We start from the raw sequence: 27,392 nt of genomic DNA, 5'->3' as shown, positions 1-27,392 counted from the left end.
TTCCTCATCCACGTGTAAGAATAATGAACATCACTCAAAGGGTTGCTGTGAGGTCAAGGGAGATAATATTGAAGGAACTTTCTATTTCTGATATTAGAGAGCTAGGTTTTCTTTTTCTACACCTTTAAAGCATCAATGATCTGACAATACAGTAATGCAAACAATTAAGGGAAAATGGGAACCAAGAGAAATAAACAAGTAAGAAAATTGCGTTTGCCATGAAGGCATTTGCCATTTCCAGCAAATCTGAATTTTCACTTTGACAGCCACATGGTGATTGCGGTGGAGCAGGGAGTGATGACAGTGAAAACCAGGCCCAGCACTAAGCAAGAAATTTAATAGACAATAAGCTGGATGCCAAAGAGCTATAACCCCGGGGGAGGGTAAAGAAATTGCTGCCCTTATCTGAACCCTCTGGGTCTTCCAGAAAACCTCAATTTGGTTTAGGGTGGGTCTCAAGCTAAGAGTCCCTTCAGACGCCTTGCAAGGGGAAGAAGATACCTTCAATTTGCCCTTCACATTAATCTTACAAATCATTTTCCAAGGACAGTGACTAGTACACATCTAGGACATCTTGAGCACTCAGCCCCAGAGGACGCCATGTGGGGCAGAAGAACCATCTAGTGGAGCCCTGTCCAGACTGCAGAGTCATGAGAAACGAGAAATGGTTGTTGTTTTAAGCCACTAAGTTTTGGGGTTTTTTGTTACAGAGCAATAGATAACTGAAGTATTTTTATACATGCTTTTTTGTCATAATTGCTGCCTCCTAAGAAGGAAAAAGATTCTTCAAGGTTCTTCCGAGCCCATTATAGTTTTGCTCCAGCAGGCTTCTCCAGGTTTGTCTATCAGTTAAGACTTCAACCAAACTGGTCTTTTCACTGTTTCTTAGCATGTCTGTCCCAAGTACTCCCATTTCTATGATTTTGCTCACTTCACCAACCCCATCTGAAGGCTCACCTGCATTTCCCCCTCCTCAGTTGAACCACCACCTCCACTTTGAATCTTCCCCTCTTCCAGGTCTAGCAAAGAACGCCATTAATTCCAAAGTGACCTCTGTCCTCTGCACTTATGCTTGTGGCCAAGTTCATTGGAAAGGTCCACTCCCTCGTGTTGTTGCGTTATTTGAAGGCAGTTTCGTGTCCCCAGCTATAATGAGCTCCCTTGAATGCAGAGACTGAGGATATACCTGTCTGTGTTTCAGCATCTAACAGCGGGCCTGGAAGAGGGAGGGAACCCAGAAAATGTGTTGTATAGATGATTATGCTGTTTAACAGTCTTCTTCTAAAGCAGCATTATGGTGATGATTCACTGGCTCTATCTTCATTTTCAGGTGCTCTGTGGCTGTCACACTGAATTCCCATTGCAACCACTGACAAAAGTACCACCAGGCCTTTTTTCTAAATATAAAGAATGAGTTAATAGGCTTTCGTAAGAAGTAAGAAAATGAAAATCACTTCATACCTCTTTTTTTTTTTTTTTTGCCAGCACTTTTGATTTCTTCCTCTCCTTTACATGTGAGAAGTTCATACACGGTGAATCACCTCCCTGTCACTTAAACTCTGAAGTGTAATATGATCACAGTAGGCAATGAAACCATGTATGTGAAGTCTCAGAGGCGCAAAAATTTGTGAGTGGAAACCGATAAAAGATCGGCAGGACTGTTTTCTAAGAAAGCAAAGAGCCGACAGCTGAGGCACGAAGGGTTTCTTCTGCACCCCAGGGATTCTTACCTGACGCCTAATCTTCATGCTGGCCAGGGGAGTCAAATATTTATGTTCTAGATACCAGGCTTGCTCCTGGAACATCAGTTTGGTTCCATATAGCAGACAAAACTAAGGGGTGGGGGAAGAGGAGAGAAATGGAAAAATATGTTAGAAAACACAGAATCTAAGGAGGTGAATGAGAAATAGCATAATATTACATTTCATAAGATCATAAAAGTTAATACATACTTACTGTAAATGGTCATATTTTGTTTTTTTTTAATTTTTATTTTATATTGGAGTATAGTTGATTAACAATGATGTGTTAGTTACAGGTGTACAGCAGTGATTCAGTTATACCCATACAAGTTTCTGTTCTTTTTCAAATTCTTTTCCCATTTAGGTTATTACAAAATATTGAGCCAAGATTTCTGTGCTATACAGTAGGTCTTTGTTGGTTATCTATTTTAAATATAGTAGGGTGTACATGTCAATCTCAAACTCCCAATCTATCCCTCCCCCTGCTTTCCCCCGGTAACCGTAAGTTTGTTCTCTAAGTCTGAAAATGGTCACATTTTGGACATGCAGTATATGTTTTATATTTTGAAACCACTCTATGGAGAAATTTAAAGCATATATAAAATTAGAAAAAATAGTATAACCAACTTCCATGTCTCCATCCCCCCAGTTCAACAAATATTAACTCACAGCCAGTCTTGCTTCATCTACAATCTCATCTAATTCTTCCCCATCCCCAGGTTACTTAGAATCAAAGTCCACTCATAATATATTTAAAAAGATAAATGTAATATTTCTGTTTGCTTTCTTTCTTGATTCATGAAAGAATATTCTTTTTTTTTTTTTTTTTTTTTTTTTTTGCGGTACACGGGCCTCTCACTGTTGTGGCCTCTCCCATTGCGGAGCACAGGCTCCGGACGCGCAGGCTCAGTGGCCATGGCTCACGGGCCCAGCCGCTCCGCGGCATGTGGGATCTTCCCGGACTGGGGCACGAACCCGCGTCCCCCGCATCGGCAGGCGGACTCCCAACCACTGCGCCACCAGGGAAGCCCATGAAAGAATATTCTAAATGCCCATTCTGAATAATATCATCTTGATATTTTCCATTGAGCATGGTTTGATTAGACTTTCATAAAAATAGCATTCCTCATTTGCATTTTGTTTCAATACGTTTTTCCTATCACGTTTCTGAAACCGACACGCAGACCTCCGTCATGACATCAGTGGCATCCAGCAATAATAGATGAGTTTTCCTGTATTAACAAGTAACTTTTTTTTTGTATAATGCAAAAAAAAAAATACACTCAAATTGCCTATAGCAACTATAAAAGGTAATGATGCAATGCATTTAATTACTGTTTAGTAGTGCTTTTTATTTGAGCATTTCAAAATATTAGTAAAAGTGTCATATTTCTATGAAGGACTTAAATAAAAATGAGGTAAATGTAGAATTGTTAAATGAGAATTTCAGAAGTCTTTACAATGAACAAGTAACTTTTAAGTTAACTATTCTTTAGCATTTCATATTTAATAATTCCAAAATTATACAAACATAGAGATAATAGTATAAGGTACCTCCAAGTCTATATCATCCAGCTTTAATAGCTGTCAATTCATAGCCAATCTTGTTTTATCTCTACTCCCACCTGTTCCCCCCTTTCCATATTATTGTGAGGCAAAGTTCAACTGTGATCATCTCTAGGTTTGGAGGGAAGAGAGCTATGTCGATCCTGGAAGAGAAAGCTATGTTGACAAGGTCCCCTTAGAGGAGCTGTGACCTTCAGCCAAGGAAAACAGAAACCCCACGGTGATCCCACAAGAAGGCAGGCAGGGGGCAGGGATATCCCAACCTCATTCTCCTCCCCATCTCCAGTCTCTAGCTGGGGCTTCCTGTTCTCAGAACCTAACTGGATCCAGAGGGCAAGGATTCCTCTGATGCAAGTTACATAGATCAATTTCCTGGGCCCAGAGCAGGGTGGAGAAGGGTGGAGAGTAGAGCTGGAAAAGCAAAGGGAGGATGTCTGGAAAAATCCCATCTCTAACACCCCCAACAGGTGGTCATCCAGCCTTAGTCCAGTCCTATCTCAAGTTCAAGTTCACCTGGTCCCACACAGCCCCGACTGCTGACACCATTCCCACGTTTCATCCCAGAGGGCCAGTGTCACACTGTGCTGCCTATGTCTGCTCTGCCCTTCTGTCGACTCCTGACTTGTCCTCCTGTTGACAGTCTGTGGCTCTTGTGTATCTGATGCTCAGGGCCACTTTTCTGCCTTTGAACTTTTTCTTTTCTCCTTGAACACAGTTCGGACTCTCCTTTGACTACCCTCTTTTCTTGTCCTGGGAAACAGGCGTCCAGGTTCTTGGTGGTGACCAGGACACCACCTGGAGGTCCAGATACCATCAGCCCAGCCTCAGGTCCTCAAATGGAACCTGAATGTGTTTCCTTTTACGTTTCAGAGATGGGAGCTCAGTGCATTAAGAGGCATCCAGTTCTCCAACCCACTGTTTGAAGAACCATTGCATACTGAACCACTTGCCTATGTGGAACATGAATTTATGGATTGATTGTTAACTCTGTCGGAAAGGGACCTTGTCCTGCTCGTCTCTGTATGCCTAGGGTCTGGGAAAAAAGCTGATACACTGTAAGAGATTGGCTGACATCCAATTTCCTGTATACCTCATAGCTATTAATCCTGTAACTTTTGCTGCCTAAGGAGCAAAGCAGGAGTATATGAAAGTATCCAGATAACAACCCTTAACAATTTAAAGATAAGTTTCACATCTCTGCTTAGGCGTTCTTTCTTCAGAGGATCAGCCTTCACAGACTGCCATTTTCTCACAATGCAGCTTCCAGCTCTTGCGCCACTTTGGACCTGGTGGCCTCTTCTAAATGCTTAATTCTCTCCTTCAAGGTGTCTCACGGGACTGAACACAGTGTCCAGATGTTTTCTCATCGCTGTAGTGTCAGTAGCACCATCGCTGTCCTGGTTTGGGACTCTATACTTTTACAAGCAAAGGAAGATGGAATTTGCTTTTATGACAGTCACAGGTTTTTTGAAGAAATGAGTGAAAGAATACCATGCAATTTGGTTTACATCAAATGTTTGCTCAGTTAACACTCCTACTATGCCTTTTCTCCTATGAACCGTTTTCAACCAACCCATACATACACATACACATCCCTAAAGGGATGACTTTAAATTTATTCTCGTAAAGTATCATCTTGTTGATATGACTTACCTCAAGTCCCCAAAATCTCTATGAATATTAATTCAATCCTCAAGTCCCCCAAATCTCTATGAATATTAATTCAATCACCTCATGTGTTTATGTCATTTACAGATGTGTCAGTCCCACCTTTGTCTTTATATCATAGAACTCAACTGATAGGTCTATATCTTTTCAATCAAGTATTTGAGAATCTATTTAACAGACTCTCATCTAACTCATATTTCTCTAGCTTGTACATAAGGATAGCCTAAGAGTCTGGAAAGTGCTGTGCAAAATCAGGATACATCGGGCTTCCCTGGTGGCGCAGGGGTTGAGGGTCCGCCTGCCGATGCAGGGGACGCGGCTTCGTGCCCCAGTCCGGGAGGATCCCACACGCCGCAGAGCGGCTGGGCCTGTGAGCCATGGCCGCTGAGCCTGCGCGTCCAGAGCCTGTGCTCTGCAATGGGAGAGGCCACAGCAGGGAAAGGACTGCGTACCACAAAAAAAAAAAAAAAAAAAAAATCAAGATACCTCAACTTCCCCAGATTTTGTCTTCTAGCAACCTGATTAAGACAGGAAATAAGATTAGGTTAGCAAGGCTTAGCCACAGTGAGCACAGACCACTCTCCTAGTGACCATCTTTTTCTAATCACTCATAAACTATCTTGAATAGCCTTTTCTAGCATTTTAACTTGGATTTATAAATTCTATAGTTTCCCCAATCTATTTTTCTTTCTTTGTTTTTTTTAACGTGGACATTTGCTCATTTACAGTTTCCTGACATCTCTTTTGTCCTCCTTGGTTTCAAATGTCTCACAACTGTGTCCTTCCCAATTCAGAGAGAAGATGGGGACATTCTAGGAGACAAGTATGTCTGCTTTCTGTCTGCATTTATTAACATCAAAGCTTTCTTCCCCAGACCAGGTATCTGTCTCTTCAAACTCTGAGCGTAGCTAAAAATAGCCTTTTAAATCTTCATCAGATTATTTGTCAAGCCTCACATTATGGTGGGATTTGACCATCCTGACATTTACTAAATGCTACCCTTTTGTATTTATCCCTGGACAAGCATCTCCCCCCATCACCATGCTTCTCACTCATATAGCTTCCTTAGACTTATGGCCATCAGAGAGTCCTCTCTACACTTACCTTGGTTTCTTTAAATGTGTCCCAAATTACACCTTTTTTTGGTATCTATTGTATTGTCAGAGTAATATTTTACTGTTTTTCTTACTCTCAAGCCCATGTGCCCCTATGAAATCTCTGCCCATAGAATCATAATAACCAATATTTTTTAATCACCTACTATGTGCCAGGCACTGCAAGGTATTTTACATTCACCTCGTTTAGTCTTCACAATAATCCTGAATGTAGCCATAACTCCTGGACAGAGTAAATGGAGAAGCTATTTGAGGAACTGAAAAATAAATATTGATAGTAGGCAGATTTGGGAAGAAGACTAAAATTCAAAGTACCACCAAACAGGTGATGAGTTTAGTTTTTTTTCCTAGTCTTCAAGCTGCTTGTCCCTGGAGACAGGCGTGCATCAGACCAAGATAAATAAACCCCAGATTCTGGAAGGAGGATAGAAAAGGGAGCCCTGGGGAACCAGAGAGTACCGAGGAGGTCATGGAGTCAGAGGGCTTGGGAAAGTAAGCCCATAAAGTTGTTTATGAACTTCTGGGCTCAACCCCAGGTGTACATACACGGATCTAACACACATCAGTACAGAAAACACTTTGAGAACTGAACTAGCAAACAGATGAAAATGCAGGTGCCAGACTGGCCACTGTGTGGTGCATACGTGGGACAGAACAGAATAGTACAGCAAAGCCTTTGAAGACTAAACTGACATTGAAACCACAGTGAACAGAAGGTGAATTGCAACTTGCAGCCCAAACAACCAGATACATTCATTGCTAAAACAAAAATATTAACGTTCTCGATGGGATTTAAACAAGACCCAGGATCTCATAACATAATATTCAAAATGTCTAGGAAATGGGGAAGTCCCTGGTGGTCCAGGGGTTAGGACTCGGCGCTTTCACTGCCAAGGGTCCAGGTTCCATCCCTGGTTGGGGAACTAAGATTCTGCAAGCTGTGACGTGCAAATACCAAAATGTCCAGGAAATATTTTTTTAAAGTTCAGCATGTGAAGGACAAGAGAAATGTAACTTGCCTAGGAAAAGATAATCAACAGACACCAACAGAAAAATGACACAGATGTTGGAATTATCTAGCAAAAGCCTTAAAACAGCTATTATAAAAATTTTTCAACAAGTGATCACAAACCCTCTTGAAACAAATGGTAAAGTAATGTTTCAGCACAGAAATAGAAGATATAAAGGAGAATCAAATGGAAATTTTAGAAGTAAAAATTACAATGATCAAAATAAAAATGGGCTTAACATCAGAATAGGGGAAACAGAGGAGAGTCAGTGAGCTGGAAGATAGAATAACAAATTATTTGAACAATAGAGAGAAAATAGACCGAAAAAAAGAACAGAGCCTCAGGGACCTGTGGGACTATGACAAAAGAACTAACCTCATGTCACTAGAGTCTCGGAAGGAGAAAAGGAAGAATGCAGGGCTGAAAAAGTACTTGACAACTTAATGGCTGAACAAGTCCTCAAATTTGGGGAAAACCCCCAGAAATATGCAGGTTTCAGAAGCTTGGTGAACCCCAAACACAATAAACACCAAGAAATCCATGCGTAGGCACATCATAATCAAACACCTTGCAACTAAAACAAAGAAAAAACCTTGAAAGCAGCCAGAGAAAAAATGGTGCATTACCTCTAGGAGAACAATGATGTGAATGACTGAATTTCTTATCAGAAACCATGGAGGCTAGAAAGAAGTGGAATAACATTTTTTAAGCACTTAAAAAGTATCAACCCAGGATTCTACATTGAGTAAAAATATCCTTCAGGAGTGAAGATGAAATAAAGATATTGTAAAGATGAAGAAAAACTGGGAGGAATTGTTACCAGCAGACTGCTCTAAAAGAATTGTTAAGAGTGTTTCAGTCAGAAGAAAAATTATACTAAAAGGAAACTTAGAACATCAGGAATGGAGGAAGAGCAACAGAAATGGTAACTATCTGGGTAAATATGATAGACTTGTCTTCTCTTGAATTCTTTTAAAATGTGTGTAATGACTGAAAACAAAACATAATATTGTCTGATGTGGTTTCCTATGTACGGAGATTACTTATAAAATGCCTATGATATACAGAGGAGAGAGGGCAAAAGGAACTCTATGATGGTAAGGTTTCTTCATTCCACTTGAAGAGGTAAAATATTTATTTTAAGCAGACTGTAAAAGTGCAGTCATATATTGTAATCCCTAAAGCATCAACAAAAAAGAAAAAAACGATACAAAGAAATATCGATAATTCAAAATGAAATCCTGGAGAATGCTCAAACAACCCCAAAGAAGGTATGTGCTATAGAATGAATGATGGCCACCAAATGACATCAGGTCCTAATTCCTGGAATCTGCAAACATCCTAAGGAAAAAGAATCTCTGTGTGTGTGATCAAGTTAAGACTCACAAAATGAAGAGACAATTCTGGATTAACTGGGTGGGCCCTAAATACAATCACATGTATCTTTATAAAAGGCAAACAGAGAGAGGGTCCATAGACAGAAGAGAAGGAAGCAATGTGACCACAGAGACAGATATTAGAGTGAGGTGGGCACAGGTCAAGGAATGCGAGCAGCCACCAGAGGCCGGAAGAAGCAAGGAATGAATTCTCCTCTACAGCCTCTAAGGACAGTGCAATCCTGCTGACAGCTTGATTTTGGCCCAGTGATACGATTTCAGACTTCCAGCCTCCAGAACTATGAGAGAATAAACTTCTGTTGTTACAATCCACCAAGTTTGTTGTAATTTGTTATAGCAGCCATAGGAAACTAATTCAACATATAAGAGAAAGTAAAAAATAAGACTGTCCTTATTCACAGACAATATGATTGTTTACATAAAAAAAAAACCCCACAAGAAATCTGCCAAAAAACTCAAAACCTCTAGAGTTAATAGTGAGCTTAGCAAAATCATAGGATACAAGGTCGACATACAACATGTCAATTGTATTTCTAGATATTAACAATGTACCATTAGAAACCAATATTTAAAACAATCTACCCTTTACAGTAGCTCCCCCCAAATGAAATATTTAGGTATACGTTTACAAAAACATGTATATTATCTTTATGCTAAAAACTGAAAATGCTGATGAAAGAAATCAAGGAAGAACTAATAAAGTGGATTGGCAAGGTCAACATAGTACATTTGTCAATTCTCCCCGAAGTGATCCATAGATTTTACATAATTCCAATAAATATCTCAGCGGATTTTTTGCTGCTGATAGAGACAAGCTAATTCTAAAATTTATATGAAAAATCAAAGAAACTAGAATGGCTAAAACAACTTGCAAAAGAAGAAAAAAGCTGGAGGAATTACTCTATTTGCTTTTAAGACTTGCTATAAAGTTACAGTGTTCAAGATAGCATGGTTTTGTCAAGGGACAGACACACAGATCAATGGAACAAAATAGAGAACCCAGAGACAGACCCATGCAAATATGCGTGAATGAGTTTGATAAAGGTGCAGAAGGAATTCGATGGAAGAAGGACAGTCTTTTCAACAAATGATGCAGAAACAATTGGATAGCAACAGTCAAAAGATAAATAACATTGACCTAAACCTCACACCTTATACACAGATTGGTTCAAAATGAATCATAGATCTAAATGTAAAACATAGAACTCTAAAACTTCTGGAAAAAGATATGGGACAAAATCTTCATGGCCTGGGGTTAAGCATATATTATTAGATATGACACCAAAAGCACAATCTATAATATAGGAAAGTTGATAAATTGGACTTCATCAAAATTTAAAAATTTTTGCTTTGCAAAGGACTTTAAGAGAATGAAAAGACATGCCACAAACTGGGAAAAACATTTGCAAATCACACATCCAACAAAGAACTTGTACCCAGAATTTATAAAGAACTCTCAAAACTCAACAGTAGGAAAAATTATCTGATTTTAAAATGGGCAAAAGATTCGAACAGACTTCACTCAAGAGGATATACAGATGGCAAAAAGGCACATCAAAGGATTTCAACATCATTAGGAAACGCAAATTAAAACCAGATGTTATATTCCTATATCCCTATTGGAATGGCCAAAAAAAAAATACAGACAATACCAAGTGCTGCTGAGGATGCTGAGCAACTGGATCTCTCATACATTGGGAATGTAGTAGCTTTACAAAGCTAAATGTACGTTTACTATATGACCCAGTAAATCCACTCCTAAGCATTTACCCTAGAGCAGTGGCTCTCAGCTAAGGATGACCTTTGTCCCCCAAGAGACATTTGGCAATTACTGAAGACTTTTTGGTGTCATAACTGGAGAAGTTCTACTGACATCTAGTAACTAGAGGCCGGGGATATCGCTAAACACCCTACGAAGTACAGGACAGCACTCCAACAACAAAGAAGTACTGACCCAAAATGTCAATATTGTCAAGATTGAGAAATTCGCTCTAGAGTAAGAAAAATTGTTTACATAATAACTTGTATATGTATATATACTCATAATCTTCAAAAACTGAGAACAACTCAAATGCCTTTCACTGGGTGAGTGATTAAATTGGGGTACATCCATACAATGGAATACTACTCAGCAATGAAAATGTGTAACTGTGGGTGCATGCAATGACTCCGCTGAACCTCAAATACCGAGTGAAGGAAGTCAATATCAAAAGGTTACGTATTGCATGATTCCAATGACGTTATATCCTCAAAATGACACAACTATAGTGATAGATAACACATCATTGGTTGCCAGGGTTTATCAGAAGGGGAAGAGGATAATTATAAAGCCATACCATAAAGAATAATTATAAAGCCATACCATAAAGGATTATTTAAGGATGGTTAAACTGTTCTGTATCCGGTCTGTGGTGGTACTTACACAATTCTACACATGTGTTGAAATTCATAGAACTACACAGCCCTAAACAAGGTCATTTTGCTGTATAATAATTTAAATATATCATCTTTTATGTCCAGATCTCTTTCTCTTTGTTATGGCAAACTCCAAGCTGAAATGGCTATATTCTCTAATGGTTCCCTGTACTGAAATTTTGTCCAAGGACCCCTGCCTGATCTCTTCCCTTTGAAAGTCACCCCTTCCCTTCCTGGGTTCTCGCAGCAGTGTGTTTTTCCTTATTACACGTTCTGCCTGTTGGTGTAATTATTTGCCCATGTGACTTTCTCCCTGACCACAATGTGATCAGGAAGGCAGGAACTGTGGCTCGTACATCTTGGAATTCCTGCAGCGCCTAGCCCAGTATCAGGGCTTGGTGTGTGCATTTGTAGAACTGAGACCCTTGGTTCCCTCAGGAGCATAAGCTCACTGGGACCAACAGCAGAAAGAAGGGAGGCTGCCTGCAATTTATGCCAAGTAGGCAGCCTGTATCCATGGCCTGAACCGCATAATAAGCAAGGAGATGCAGCAAAAGGACTGAGTTGGACCTCTAGTGTCAGAGAAGATGAAAAAGCTTATTAATTCACGGTAATACCAGCGTGATTTCAAAACAGTTTCCCCCAGCAACAACCTAGTTCTCTCACTGTGATGAAGTGCTCTGCCTTCTGCCTCAGACTTCAGCCACTTGGGATCTGCATTACTGCCTTGTAAAATTGATGGGCAGTGGTACTGTCTCTTAGTTAAGGAATTTCTGCCAGCCTTAGCAAAAAATATTAGTTTTGCAATTTCTAAGGGCATTCCTTGCAATAGAAAAGTGATTAGAAATTGGACCAGACTGGAACAATGCCCATCTTGAATCCGTATAGTTCACCTGCCGAGTCTCCTCCATGCCATCAGCTCCAGGTGTGGGCTCATCAGCTTCCACAGGTGAGGAAGCCTTATTTATATTACACTGGAAAAAGGTTGAGGGGGTGGTAATCAGTTCAGAAAGTACAGCTTTGATCACCCAAGGAAGCTGTTCAGATCAAAGTCTCTTTTTCTTCTAAACTGACTGAAGATGTTAATTTTTTTAAAATCCAACCTGCTCCATATTTCTTGTGTCTTAAAAGCCTCTCTTCTTGAGAAAGGTGACAAGCAGTGGCAGCTGGATTCTGGTAGAGTCCAGAGGGCTCTAGCAGAGGATGGTTAAGGATAAAGGTGATCTTTTCTTTCGGAGTCTCTGGATGCTGAAGAGCCTGGGATGGCTCTCTGTCCATCACCACTTTCAGCAGAGGAACCACTTTAGTAAAGTGATGGTGGGCCATGTGCTGGTATCACAGTGGATCAAAGGCAGAGCATCTGCTAGGATTAGGGGTGAGAGAGCCAGCCAGACCCAAAGCACATTCTATTTTATCCTCGTTGGAGAAGGCTAGCCATACCTCTATCTTTGTCTTTGCAGATGCCAGAAGGGAAATCTCTAGAGAAGGTAACCCCGAGATGTCATTTTGCCAGCATGCTGCGTGTGCTTGGGCAGAGGGGAGGCTGGAGCCCTGCTGCTTCTCAACCCTAAGGGTAGACGGATATTTGGGGGTCACACAGCTGGCTGCAGAATCCAAGCTTTCCTGTGATTGCCACACTCAGGCAAACCAACTCTCTACTACTTTGCAGTGTTGCAGTGCACTGTCCGTTACATGGCCAGTGGGAATGGGAAAATTCAGAAAGTACAGCTTTGCAGGTAGAGAGGAAGCTATTCCCTCTGAGACTTCTTACACAATCCACTACATAGACTGGCTCAGAACCATACTCCTACAGCCCTCCCTTGATATCTGTAGGGGGGTTGGTTCCAGGACCCCCAGAGGATACCCAAATCCACAGATGCTCAAGTCTCTTATATAAAATTGAGTAGTACTTGCATAAAACCTATGCACATCCTCCCATATACTTTAAATCATGTCTAGATTACTTATGATACCTAATATAATGTAAATGCTATGCGGCAATAAATAGTTGTAAATATAAGGTAAATGCTATGTAAATCATTGCCAGTGTGCAGCAAATTCAAGTTTTGCTTTTTGCAACTTTCTGGATTTTCCTTCTGAATATTCTTGATCAGTGATTGATTGAATCTGTGGATGTGGAATCTGTATGGAGGGCCAACTGTACTTTATGCAGACAGTTTGGGCAACTTGTGGAAAAGAATTCAGCCAGGTTCTTCTCTCTGATTTGTTTTAACCCAGAATTGATCCCACTTCTTCCCACTCCCAGTTCCTCGTCTGTCATTGGCTGTGCAACCATCACCACCATTCACATCCAGAACTTTTTTCATCTTGCAAAACTGAAATTCTGGATCCATTAAATAATAACTTCTCATTCACCCTTTTCCTTGGTCCCTGGAAAGGGACCATTCTACTTGTCTCTCTGAATAGGACTACTCTAGGTATCTCATATAAATGGATCCATACAGTGTATGTTCTTTTGTGACTAGTTTATTTTACTTAGCATGATGTATTCAAGGTTCCTCCATGTAGTAGCCTGGGTCAGAATTTCCTTCCCTTTTTAAGGCTGAATAATACTCTATTGCATGTATATACCATATTTTTTGTTTATTCATTCACCCATCAATGGACACTTGGGTTGCTTCCACATTTTGGCCGTTGTGATTAGTGCTGCTGTGAACATGGGTGTACTATTACCCATTCAAGCCACTGTTTTCAATTCTTTGGATATATGCTCTGAAGTGAAGTTGCTGGACCATATGGTGATTCTATGGTTAATATTCTGAGGCATCGCCATACTATTTACCACAGCGGCTGCTCCACTTTGCATTCTCACCAGCAGTGCACAAGGGTTCCAATTTCCCCACGTCCTTGCCAACACCTGTTATTTTGGTTTCTGTCGTTGTTGTTTTGATAGCAGCTATCCTAATGGGTGTGAAGTACTATCTCATTGTGGTATTGACTTGTATTTCCCTAATGATTAGTGATGTTGAGCATCTTTTCATATGCTTATTGCCCATCTGTAGATCTTTGGAGAAATGTTTATTCGAGCCCTTTGCCCATTTTTAACCTGGTTGTTTGGATTTTTCTTGTTAAATTTTGAGTTCTCTATATAGAGATTCCGGATATTAGTCTTTTATCTGTATGTGATTTGTAAATACTTTGTTGCTTTTTTACTGTGTTGATAGTGTCATTTGATGCACAAAAGTTTTAAACTTTAATGAATTTCAACATGTCTAGTTTTTTTTTTGTTGTTTATGCCTTTGATGTCATATCCAAGAAATATTGCAAATCCAATGTGATGAGGCTTTTCTCGTTTTCTTCTGAGAGTTTTATAGTTTTAGCTCTGACATTTAAGTCTTTGGTCTATTTTGAGTTAATTTCTGTATATCATGTTAGATAACGGTCCGATTTCATTCTTTTGCATGTGGATATCTCGTTTCCCCTGTACCATTTGTTGAAAAGACTATCGTTTCCCCATTGAATGATCTTGGTACTCTCGTCAAAAATCATTTGACCAAATATGCAAGGGTTTATTTCTACATTGGTCTATATGTCTGTCTTTATGCCAGTACCACCCTATTTTGATTGCTGTAGACTTGTAAATTTTCAAACCAGGAAGTGTGAGACCTCTGACTTTTTTCTTCTTTTTCAAAATTGTCTTGGCTCTTCAGGGTCCCTCGTGATGCCATACGAATTTTACAATGAGTTTTTCTATTTCTGCAAAACAAGTCATGCAATTTTGACAGATTGCACTGAATCTGTAGATAGCTTTAGGTAATACTGACATCTTAAAAATATTAAGTCTTTCAATCCATGAACACAGAATTTCTTTCCATTTATATCTTCCTTAATTTCTTTTAGCAATATTTTTGCTGAAAGTTTTTCACCTCCTTTGTTAATTCCTAAGTACTTAATTCTTTCTGATGCTATTATAAATTGAATTGCTTCCTTCATTTCCTTTTTGGATTGTTTACTGTTGATGTATAGAAATGCAACTGATATCTGCATGTTGATTTTTGTATCCTGCAACTTTGCTGAATTATTCTTTCTAACAGTGCGTGTATGTGTGGTGTTTGTGTAATCTTTAGGGTTTTCTACATATAAGATCATATCATCTGTGAATAGAAGAGATAGTTTTACTTCTTCCTTTCCAATTTGGATGCCTTTTATTTCTTTTTCTTGCCAAATTACTCTGGCTAGGACTTCCAGTATTGTGTTGAATAGAAGTGGTGAAAGCAGACATCTTTGTCTTGTTCCTGACAAAGGAAAAGCTTTCAGTTTTTCACCATTGAGTATAATGTTGTGAGTTTTTTCATATACGGCTTTATAATATTGACATAGTTTCCTGAGTGTTTTTATCATGAAAGGATGCTGAATTTTGTCAAATGCTTCTAATGCATCAATTGAGATGATCATGTTTTTTTTTCTTCATTCTGTTAATGTGATATATTACATAGATAATTTTTTTGTTTGTTGAACCATCCTTGTATTCCAGGAATAAATCCCACTTGGCCATAGTGTATAATCCTTTTAATATGCTGCTCAACTCAGCCTCTAGTATTCTGTTGAGGATCAGCATTTTGTAGTTTTAAGCATACAAATCCTATCTATTGTTAGATGTATACCCAAGTACTTACTCTTTTGAGAAATTGTACATGATATTGAGTTTAAAAAATTTTTCCTGTCCAAGTGTTCATTGCTAATATATAGAAATTCAATGAATTTTTGCATGTTGATCTTATATCCTGTGACCTTGCTAAACTCATTTCTTAGTTCTAGGATGTTTGTTTGTTTTGTAGATTCTTTGGGATTTTCTAAATAGACGATGATGTCATATATAAATAGGAACTGTTTTATTTCTTCCTTTCTGATATGAAAGAATATGCTTTTTATTTCCATTTCTTGCCTTATTTCACTAGTTAGAACTTTTAGTATTATATTGAATAAGAATGGTGAGACCAAACATTATTGCTTTATTCCTGATGTTAGGGGGAAAGCATGCCTTGTTTCACCGATATGTATGTTGTTAGCTATAGCAGGGGTCCCCAACCCCCTGTACCAGGCCATGGCCTGTTAGGAACCAGGCTGCGCAGCAGGAAGTGAGTGGCGGGGATCAACTGAAGCTTCATCTGTATTTTCAGAGGCTCCCCATCGTGTGCATTACTGCCTGAGCTCCGCCTCCTGTCAGATCAGTTACGGCTTTAGATTCTCATAGGAGCATGAACCCTACTGTGAACTGCGCGTGCGAGGGATCTAGGTTGTGTGCACCTTATGAGAATCTAATGCCTGGTGATCTGCGGTGGAGCCGAGGTGGTGATGCTAGCGCTGGGGAGCAGCTGCAAATACAGGTTATCATTAGCAGAGAGGTTTGACTGCACAGAGATCATAATAAATCAATTGCTTGCAGACTCATATCAAAACCCTATCAGTGGGGCTTCCCTGGTGGTGCAGTGGTTAAGAATCCACCTGCCAATGCAGGGGACACGGGTTCAAGCCCTGGTCCAGGAAGATCCTACAAGCCGTGGAGCAACTAAGCCCATGCACCACAACTACTGAGCCTGCGCTCTGGAGTCCACATGCTGCAGCTACTGAAGCCCCGCTTGCCTAAAGCCCATGCTCCACAACAAAAGAAGCCACCGCAATGAGAAGCCCATGCACTGCCATGAAGAGTAGCCCCCACTCGCCACAACTAGAGAAAGCCCACGCGCAGCAGTGAAGACCCCATGCAGCCTAAAATAATAAAATAAATAAATAAATTTATATTTTAAAAAACCCTATCAGTGAGTGGCAAGTGACAATTAATTAGACGGGACATAAGCAACACACTTTCTGTGTCACTGTCTCCCATCACCCGCAGATGGGACCATCTAGTTGCAGGAAAACAAGCTCAGGGCTCCCACTGATTCTACATTATGGTGAGTTGTATAATTATTTTATTACATATTACAATGTAATAATAATAGAAATAAAGTGCACAATAAATGTAATGTGCTTGAATCATCCTGAAACCATCCCTCCCCCCACTGGCCCTGGTCTGTGGAAAAACTGTCTTCCACAAAACTGGTCCCTGGTGCCAAAAAGTTTGGGGACCACTGAGCTACAGGATTTTTGTAGATGCTCTTTACCAAGTTGAGGAGGTTTCACTCGCTTCCTGTTTGTCTGAGGGTTATCACAAATGGGTGTTGCATTTTGTCAAATGCTTTTTCTGGTACCAATTGATATGATCATGTGATTTTTTTTTTTTTTGTCTTTTGCCTATTAATATGGATAACTAAATTGAATGATTTTAGGAAATTGAACCAGTCTTGCATCCTTGGAGCAAACCACACTTGGTTTATAATTTTTTGGTATATAATTTTTTTAATATATTGCTGAATTCTAGTTCCTAATATTTTGTGAGAAACTTTTGTGTCTATATTCATAAGGGATATGGGTCCATACTTTTCCTTTTTCGTTCTGTTTTTGTCTGGTGTGATATTAGGTCAACACTAGCTTCATAAAATGAATGTATTTCCTCCTCTTGCATTATCTGGAAGAGATTCTGTAGAATCATTAATTCTTATTTAAACGTTTAGTAGAACTCTCCAGTGAATTCTGGAGACTGGTGTTTTCTTTTCCTAGAATTTTAAATATAAATTCAATTTCCATAACAGTTATAGGGCGATTCAAATTGTGTATTTCATATTGAGTATGGTGATTTGTGGTTTTTTTTTTTTTTTTAACATCTTTATTGGGGTATAATTGCTTTACAATGGTGTGTTAGTTTCTGCTTTATAACAAAGTGAATCAGTCATACATAAACATATGTTCCCATATGTCTTCCCTGTTGCGTCTCCCTCCCTCCCACCCTCCCCATCCCACCCCTCCAGGCTGTCACAAAGCACCGAGCCAATATCCCTGTGCCATGCGGCTGCTTCCCACTAGCTATCTACCTTACTGCGTTTGTTAGTGTGTATATGCCCATGACTCTCTCTCGCCCTGTCACAGCTCACCCTTCCCCCTCCCCATAACCTCAAGTCCGTTCTCTAAGAGGTCTGCGTCTTTATTCCTGCTTTACCCCTTGATTTGTGTTTTTGAGGAATTGGTCCATTTCATCTAAGGTGTCCAATTCATGTATGTAGAATTTTCTTAGTAATCCTTTATTATCATTTTGATGTCTGCAGGGTGTTTACCGATATCATCTATTGAATTCCTGATGTTAGTGATTTGTGTCTTTTCTTTGTTAGACTTTTAAAAAATCAACTTTGTTGATTTTTTTCAAAGATCCAACTCTTTGCCTCATTATTTTTCTTTGTTAGACTTTTAAAAAATCAACTTTGTTGATTTTTTTCAAAGATCCAACTCTTTGCCTCATTATTTTTCTCTATTTTCTTCCTGTTTTCAATTTCATTGATTCTTGCTCTTACCTTTATTATCTCTTTCCTTCTGCTGTCTTTGGGTTTATCTTGCTCTCAATTTTTTAGGTTCTTGAGGTGGTAGCTTAGGTTATTGACTTGAGACTTTTCCTCTATTTCATGTAAGCTATAAGTTCCCCTCCTAGCACTGTTTTAGCTGTGTTCCAAAAATTGGATTATATTTTCATTTTCATCCAGTTCAATCCTGCTGTTGACTCCATCTACTGAGATTTTTATTTCAGTTATTGTGTTTTTCAGTTCTTTTTTTTTTTTTTTTGCGGTACACAGGCCTCTCACTGTTGTGGCCTCTCCCGTTGCGTAGCACAGGCTCCAGACGCACAGGCTCAGCGGCCATGGCTCACGGGCCCAGCCGCTCTGCGGCATGTGGGATCTTCCCGGACCGGGGCACAAACCCGTGTCCCCTGCATCAGCAGGCTGACTCTCAACCACTGCGCCACCAGGGAAGCCCGTATTTTTCAGTTCTAATATCTCTATCTGGTTGCTTGCATTTACTATTTCTTTGCTGAGACTATTTATTTGATGAGCCTTTCTATTCTTTTGTTTCAAGCACATTTGTAGTCACTCATGAAAACATTTTTATGATGTCTGTTTCAAGAACACATCAAGTTGTCTCATCCCCATTCTGTCCTTTTCACAGTCCTAGAAGAGACAGAGATGGAAAGATTTTCCCGAAGGCAAAAACATTCCATCAGGAGACTCCGAGAAGAAGCAGCGATCAAGTGACTGGTGCCTTCGTGCTGGCCATTTTCCTGACGTTTATTCCAAAACTAAGTTTCTCCCTCCTTCCTCCCTTTCTCCTCCCCCTCCTTACCTCTTGAGAGCTGACTGTGTGCCAGGCATCTTGCTGGGTCCTAGGAGAGGAAGGGGGTAGAGCTAACTAATTGTTTTTCTTTTTTCCTCTCTCAAAGTTGATAACCATGGTGCGTGTGCGCGTGTGCGTGTGCGCGCGCGCGTGTGTGTGTGTGTGTGTGTGTGTTTCAGTAGAGTTTTGAATATAAAATTAACCCAAAAGAGATCAGCTAAAATTCAGTAAGGGCAAGAGGAAGAGTTGGGCAGGTCCAGGGAGCAGAAATCATCAAGTCTCATAACATTTCCAGTTTTCAGTCAGGGCACAGAGGGGCTTGGCTGCAGTCAGGGGCTGCTGCCTGGGTGTGAGAGCTGAGCTTTGCCTCCTTTCTCAGCCCCATTCAGCATGAGCCCCCATATAACTCTAGTGCTAATGTCCCCTTCACTGTGTTCTGGAAAAGCCACTTGGTAATTCTGTTCATGTCTAGTAGCCCAGACTCATAGCACTGAAATGCCCTGATGGAATTTCTCCATATTCTGGGTAAGTCACTCAAGAGAATTCTCCTGGGCACTTCAGCATCTTGACCTCTTTATTTAAATGGCAAAACGACAAGCTTGGGGCCTGGCCCTGTTTTCTCCTCCCACTAACTCTAGTTCCCTAGGGTCAAATTTTGCTCTTATTTTCCTACAGATGGCTTTCACCAAATTCTTCCCATTTTTTTATTTGTCTCCAGTGGTTTCCTTGCTTACTTTCGGCCCTGTCTTCTAGAACAGCCTGAAATGAAATCTGCCCCTTGCGCTGTGCACAGAAGACATGGAGGGGAGAGTGTTCAGGCAAGAACCCCTTGCACATGTCCCAGGACGGGCTTGCAGGACCAAGCATCCTCAGAGGGTGATGATCTCCACACTTGGGGAAGCGTGCTGCCGTGCTGAACATGGGATTTCTGCTCTCCAGCTGGTTCTCCACTTAGGTGTCGATTTAGATGCTTGATAAAGAAGTGTCAAGGACAGAGCAGGTGTCACGTTTCACATACTGCTCCATTCGTCCGTGCGGTCATATGCTCCTCTTAGGTAATCAGGAACGTGTAGAGTTTGCACGTGATGGCGCTTGGCCTGGAAAGCCATTGGTCCATTTCCCCTGTGAGGAGAGCTTTGTGGAGGAGGTGGGCAAAGTACAGAATGTCAGACAGCAAAGCATGCCCTCTTGCTGCAGGACAGGAAATCCTTCTGCCCTTCTCCTAATCCCCTACCCCTTGCCTCACTCTCTATCTCTGGCCCCTGGTCTGGAGACTGTGCTCACAGAACAATTCTAGGGCAAGTGTTAGCTGATGATGGCTTCTGCTGCATTCCCTCTCAGAGATACCCGACACTGACATTAATCTCTGGAAGTTAGGGTAGCCTTCCAAGCCAATGCTGGAATTTCAAGATAGCTATAGCACACTGGGGAAACGTGCATGGCCAACAAGAATGGAAGCTTCTGGAGACCTCTCCCCTAAAGAGGCAGCTGTCTAGGTCCCCTACTGTGGCAGCCAGCTCGCAAGACATGCATCAGTGCACCCGAAACACTCTATAATTGGAAAACTCAGAACACAACTTCTCACACGGAACCCACCAGTAAGCACGGCGGAACCCACGCAGTTGGTTAAATTTAATTTCCTGCAGAAACTAAGCACAAATGCCAGCTCCTCTGGCAAGTCTTTTCTAACCCATGCTGAGTTGGGCACCCCAGCTGAGTGCTTTGTTAACTCCCCCAATTTCCCCCGTCTCAGCATGTAACCCACTCCAACGTGCTCGCTTGTTGGGGTCTCATCTATTAGTCAGGGAATTGAGGGTGAGGGTCTTATTGATATTAGCACCTCCAGTGATTGGCACATAATAGCCACTCACAGATGTTTCTGAAGAGGGGTTGTGGTAGGTATGTGAAGACAGTCAACAAAATAACCCTTCTGTTGACCTATCAGGGAGCCTGAAATTCCAACCATTGGATATTTATTTCTTTGAGTTAAAAAGTTACTCCTATGCACCAAAGATTCCTTTCCAAAATTAAAGTTTCATCAGGAGAGATAACTGTCATTGAGATTTGGGTTGGGGGTGGTTTGAGATGAGCCCTGCAGAGCCTTGGCATGAGCTTGAACTTGTGGGGAGAGAACCAGGAATGCAGGGAAGCAGGCATTCCAGGGCCTCAATGGCACAGAGGTACAGGAATGAGGGAAAACCATTTATGGCTGTAACACTACGTCTGAAATTTGATTTCTTTGTCACTTGTAGCTCTTTTCCCTTATTAAATATATATATTCTAAAAAACCCGAAATATAGTCTTCAAACGAACCAGGTACTAGATAAACATCACCTGGCCCATAACGGGTCCTCAGTGAATATTGTAGAACAGCTGCCTTGGAACACTGTCAGCCACATGCTCGCTTCCTTCTGTGTGGCTCTGGCTCGCAAGGAGCAGAGAAGGTAGCGGGAAAGGAACAGGGGGAAAGGATGGGGTTTCGCCACCGCAGACCCCGCTACCCTTAACGATCTGGGCTCCGGGAAGTTGGAGCAGGGACTGACACTATCCGTGATGGACTGGGTTTGGAAATGCCCTCAGGCCCCAGGTAGGAACCTTTGCTTCTGTGTGGGAAGCCTGAGCCCATGACTGGCTGCAGACGCCTGAGCGGGGGCTGCGGGCACGCGTGGTGCGCACACAGGATGTTTGCTCCTGCTTCCTGCCCTGGGGCCCAGGACACTCTCAAAGGCAAGGGGCCACGCTGGGGTCCTCGGGTAGGAAAAGGGCCGCCGACAGAAAGGAGGACATCACGGTTTTCCCTGCGCTCAGTGGGAAGTGCTTGCAATTAACTTTTGGCCGCTGAGTTTGGTGCTTAAACCAGCTGCTACCTACACATGTTGAGAAAAGAAAGAAAGAGCAGTTAGAATGCAGGAAAAAGGGAAAAACCCCATCTCGCCCACTTGACAGGCTCCAACGGCCTCTGCCAGCCGCTGGCGAGGTGGGGACAGTCCCCTGCAGACGCCCTGCCCCTGTGCTGGGGTTGCCGTGGTGAGCGCCGCGTCGCGGCTGGGGGAGCAGAGCCCTTCTCTAACGCACAAAGACAGACAAAGGCCCTGCGAGGATGCGTGGGCCATTCCCCAAACGGAACGCTGCTCCCTGGGCCGATCACACGGAGAGAGTGAGGCGGGTGAGGCAGACTGGGGGAGAAGCCAAGCAGAAAGAACCTTTGTGACAGTGACAACTGAAGGAACACTAGATAAGCAGCTTGCTGGGGTGTTTCTAAACCTTCGAGGGGGGGTGAATCACTGCAGCGGCCATGTGGAAAATCCCCTTTCTCCTCAAGGCTCTGCCGGGGTCCCAGGTTAGGGTAAAGTCATCATTTTCTTGTGAAAACTCTCCTTCCTAACAGACCAGGATTCCACCAGGCTAGGAGAAAAGGCTCGTTTCTGGGAAGAAGTTGTATTTTGTAAACCTGGGGGACTGAAGGGTTGGGCCATGTCGCTCGCTCAGGGACTTTGAGTTTCAGGAAAGACTCATGTGTCTGATTTCCTAGAACATCATTAGACAGAGAAAAAGCTCCAGCTAGCCAGACCACAGTGGTGAGGGGATGCGTGGGAGGGAGGCCTGGCGTCCTGCCCTCCGTATCTGCCCAGTTTCCCCTGTGCATTTGGGGGCAGTGTGAACACTTGGCGGTTGGTAAGAAATGCTAAGGAAGCTTCCAGCAGCACTCCAGCCTCCGGTCAGTGGAGCCTTCCTGGGGAATCGCCTCTGTAGGTTTTCTTGATCTGGGCCCCAGCACCCTGCAACTGTGCCATCCACTCCGATGGGCCCCTGTGCGTGCCAGCTGGACAGACAGCAGGTACTCAAACTGCCCTGCTTGTGTCCTCAGACCAAGGTATCATCCACTTCGCCCCAGACGGTCTGCCCTTCTGCCAATCAGATGGAGAACGGCCATCACTGCTGCTGCTGGTGTGACAGCCCTGCCAAAGGTCTGCGATCTGGGGAGGACAGGTTCAAGTGGTTCTATTTACTCTTGAGCAGGCAGCTTGGCTCTTGTTACCATTTTCTATAGCCGACGTGGTGTGATATGGGATCTCACCTACAGAAAAGCCGACCTTGAACTTTACATGGTACCTCCAGCCAGAGCACTTGGGCAGAGTGGCCAAGCCAGGACCGCGCTGGGGGCTGCAGTGTGGGGAACATTCCAGGCACTCGCTCGGCATCCCTGGAGTGGAAAAGCCTTGCTCTGAGCCAACCCTCCAGTTATAGCAGGTCAGCAGAAGCTCCTTCAACTAGCTCTTGTGCCCTGGCCTGGGGGGGAGCAGCACGGATCAGGAATGGCCACTTTCCCCAGAACATCCTACTTGCTTTTCCAAGGAAGGCAGGGAGACCCAGCAGGTGACGACCTCAGGATGTTTTTGTCCCAGTGAGGGTCCTTGCTGGGCTGCTGTCTCACACCCAAACTGGAAAGACTGCTGCCAGTTGTGTAAGAAACTCCCCAGAGAACAGACTGAGGAACTGTGATCATTTCTATTTGATTTAGAAAATGATGGTCCGAATGCAGATTGGCACCAAGGGGCCTGTCTTATGACTACTTTCCATCACTGAAAAGAGGGCACAATTTTTAAGAGGAGACGATCCTGGGAGGCAGGCAGGGAACAGCTGGACCGAACACTGAGAGCAAAGTTTGAGAGGCAAGGTAGAGCCATTTGACTGAGGAAGGGATTTGGGCCTTGACTCAAAACTAGGCTAACCAGATGCCTGGGTTTGCCTGGGACCGTCATGGTTTATGCCTGTCACCCAAGCTTAATTTTTAATGGTGCCCCCTTTCACTCTCAAAAAGCCAAGAAGTCCAGGTTTCTGGACTTCTGTCATCTCCCTGTTTCAAAGGATAGAGAGACTTAGGGCTGGAAACTTATCCAGGGAAGGACACGTAGGACATGGGGCTCTGAGAAGGTTCATTTGGCTAAGCCCGAAGGAGAGAGACAAGCAGCTGGAAGACCAGGCTGATTCATTCTCAAGCACGTTTAGAATCGCAGGCTTGTTGGCAATGTCCAGGCACAGGTTCACAGAGTGCAGGTGCTGGATGGGCCTCCGGAGTAATCTAATTCTCTTCCTCTTTTGCCAGAAGAGGACACTGGGCTAAAAGAGGTCAAAGTGACCTGCCCAAGGTCACACGCTGGATCCTGGCAGAGTGGAGATCAGACTTGCCCCCAGTGGGCCAAGCCCAGGTGCTCTGTTCTGGAACAGAGGAAAGGGGTGACTCTGAAAGATGCTGCCAGGGGCACAGATGCACTGGCTCTGGAGTGGCAGTCCCAGGACAGAGTCATGGACTGTCCCATGGCCCTGAGGCTGAGGAGGGAGGACAGAGACCGTAGACAGGTGGGGTTCAGACCTGCTGAGTGAGCTGGGACGTGGAGCTGGAGCTTAGGTGAGATCCAGAGCCACAGTGGAGTGGAGGGCAGAGCAGAGGCGTAAGTGGGCTGTCCAGGGTAGTGACAGCAAGGACCGAAGAGATGAATTGGCAAGCAGAACTAAGAACGAGGGAAGGAATAGGTAAGTATGGGGACGGAAAGTGAATGGGGTCATAAGTCATTTATGGAATCTAAATCTTTTCTGTGCTTCAAATCATAGTGAAATCTCCCTGAGAGGCAAACCCTAATGACAGCTGTCCTACCTCTTGGCATCTTTTCCCAGCCCCTTAGCAGGGCCACAGTGGTGGGAAAATCCTAAGTCATCAACAGCCTTGACCTCTGCTTGGTATTTGGGGAAACTGAGTCACAGAGAAGCCAGCTCCCTCCTGCCTCACGGTAGTCTCAGCAAATAGGGTGTGATTCACAGCAAGCCACGAGCGTGATTCCACACGCCAGCCACAGCAGTGCACCTGAGGCTTCGTCAGTCTTACCTCCCGAGCAGCTCTGGCCGAGGTGGTGGATTTTCTGTGAATCTGATCATCTGGGAGGAGTCCAGCCTGAGGGTCCAGGGGCTTTGTGGTCACAGTTCTACTGCCCGACAACTAGCAGTGCCGTGGCAGAGGGCCATATCTTCTCCCTGTCCTACTCTTCCTGGTTGTCACACGAAGGCTCTGGCCTCTGCCATCTCCAAAACCTCACATTCTGGCTTTGTTTTTCCAGGGGTGTCGGACGTTGGCTCGACTGCTGTGTGCTCGTCTTTTGCATCTTCCCTGCAGTCTGTGTCTAGAGCACACTCACAGGTCATGAAATATCTGTCCTTAGGTCTCAATTATCTGGGACAGTATAGGGATGCAATGGTATGCATGCAAAATATTGTTTTCTAAAACATCATATTCAACACCAATCTGCATTTTTTTTTTTTTTTGCCTGCAACAACTGTTCACTCAACAAGGTGGAGTTAGATATTTAAGTTGGCTGCAGAGAATCTAGGAAGTGAATAGCTCACTCGAGTAAACATAAACTTGACCACAGGCTGACTGTAGTCAGAACGATCTACTGTCACCCTGAGCAAGTTCTTCCACAGAACAATCTACAAAAATCCTGCATACCACTGTCACGCCCACATGATGCTCTCTGATATGTGACATTAAAAAACCTCAATCTCCTGAGAAAAAAATCATAAAATAGTTTCAGTATATATGAACTGAGCACACGTTTTTGTTGAGTGAAACTTCTTTGATGATGCCAGTTCAAATATCTGCAGATATTGAGAAAACACCCACAGACATCACCCTCGGTTGCAATAGTCGCACAGTCTGCAGAGACCAACAGGGAAGATGTAAAATACTGAATGTCACTGGACATCATTCCAGGACACCTTGGGCTATCTGAACCCTCTCCCACTCCCAACTGTTAGTTTCTTCTTCTTCTTCTTTATTTTAATTTATTTTTGGGTGCATTGGGTCTTCATTGCTGCACACGGGCTTTCTCTAGTTGCGGTGAGCAGGGGCTACTCTTTGCTGCAGTGCATGGGCTTCTCATTAGAGTGGCTTCTCTTGTTGCAGAGCATGGGCTCTAGGTGTGCGGGTTTCAGTAGTTGTGGCACGTGGACTCAGTAGTTGTGGCTCGCGGGCTGTAGAGCGCAGGCTCAGTAGTTGTGGCACATGGACTTAGTTGCTCCGCGGCATGTGGGATCTTCCCGGCCCAGGGCTCAAACCCATGTCCCCTGCATTGGCAGGCAGATTCTTAACCACTGTGCCACCAGGGTAGCCTCTTCTTGTTTTAAATTAATATTTATTGGAGTATAGTTGAATTATAATGTTGTATTAGTTTCAGGGGTACAACAAAGCGAATCAGTTATACCTATACACATATCCAGTCTTTTTTAGATTCTTTTCCCATATAGGTCATTACAGAGTATTCAACTGTTAGTTTCTAACCAAATGTTCCCAAGAAGCCAGCCTGGGGCAATGTGTGCATGGCAGGTGGGTGAGAAAGTAAGAGAAGGAAGAGGCTTTGGGTGGCATCTCTTTCTACCCTCTCCCTATGGATGTGAAGAGAGCGGCTGTGGTATCTGCAGTCGTGGAGGCCATAGGGACAGCTAGGAGCGGGCCTGGAGGTCTGCTCTCCTGGCGCCAGGCTCTGTGCTCTGCCCTCTCTACCCCAGGCTGCCTCTGAGATGCCCAGGTAATTTCCATGCAGGGCTCACCAGCAGGACCAAGCAACACATAGGAGTTGGTTCAGCCCACAGAGGCATGGAGGAGGGAACACGGTGGAGAGATGAACAGGAGGAGAGAAGCAAGAAGGAGGAGATGGCAGGAGAAAACGCCGGACAGAATAGGAAGAAAGGGCCAAAGGCACTGTGTCCTCATCACCTTGACTAGCGACTGGAGTAAAGAGGTGAGTGTCTGGGGGCCAAGAGCTACCCCGAGATCACAGTGCCACTGCCTGTCCCTGGAAGGGAAGGTCCTGGGGGAATGGCCCTCAGGGTGGGGAACTGAGAGCTTAGGGTGGACAACCTCAAAGTACCAAGTAAAGTTTCTGTGCCTGAATGGGTGCCACTGAAAGTCAGTGTACTGGAAGAGCCGGGACCCTGGTGGACCACGTTTCCCGGGCAAACCCAATGTTTGGTATCAGCACTTCTGTATTATAAAATCAACATCACTGAAAGCTTTAAAAAAAGACAGACTGAAAATATCACATCTTAGGCAAATGAGTTGAAAATCCCTTCTAGTGACGCCCTATATTTTCCACCCATTTCTAAAGTCAGAGAACACCTGGTATGGTATTTAGGTAAAGAAATGCAATTCCTGGTACACGCGGTTTCCTGACAGTACAGAACTGAAATGACGTCACGGAAATGCAGATG

The 27,392-nt window shown here is 43.1% G+C and overlaps 1 protein-coding gene across 1 annotated transcript in view; it reads right to left on the bottom strand.

Annotated features, from left to right (window-relative positions):
- Positions 1-27,392, bottom strand: part of ACOXL (acyl-CoA oxidase like) — a 365,696-nt gene that overhangs the window by 37,625 nt on the left and 300,679 nt on the right. The window contains 1 exon segment of the mRNA XM_067704360.1: positions 1,731-1,832. Within this exon segment, the coding sequence (XP_067560461.1) occupies positions 1,731-1,832 (102 nt within the window).

This window comes from Pseudorca crassidens, chromosome 14 (assembly GCF_039906515.1).
Source record: "Pseudorca crassidens isolate mPseCra1 chromosome 14, mPseCra1.hap1, whole genome shotgun sequence".
Classification (NCBI taxonomy): Eukaryota; Metazoa; Chordata; class Mammalia; order Artiodactyla; family Delphinidae; genus Pseudorca; species Pseudorca crassidens.
This window is presented reverse-complemented; position numbering and strand designations above follow the sequence as displayed.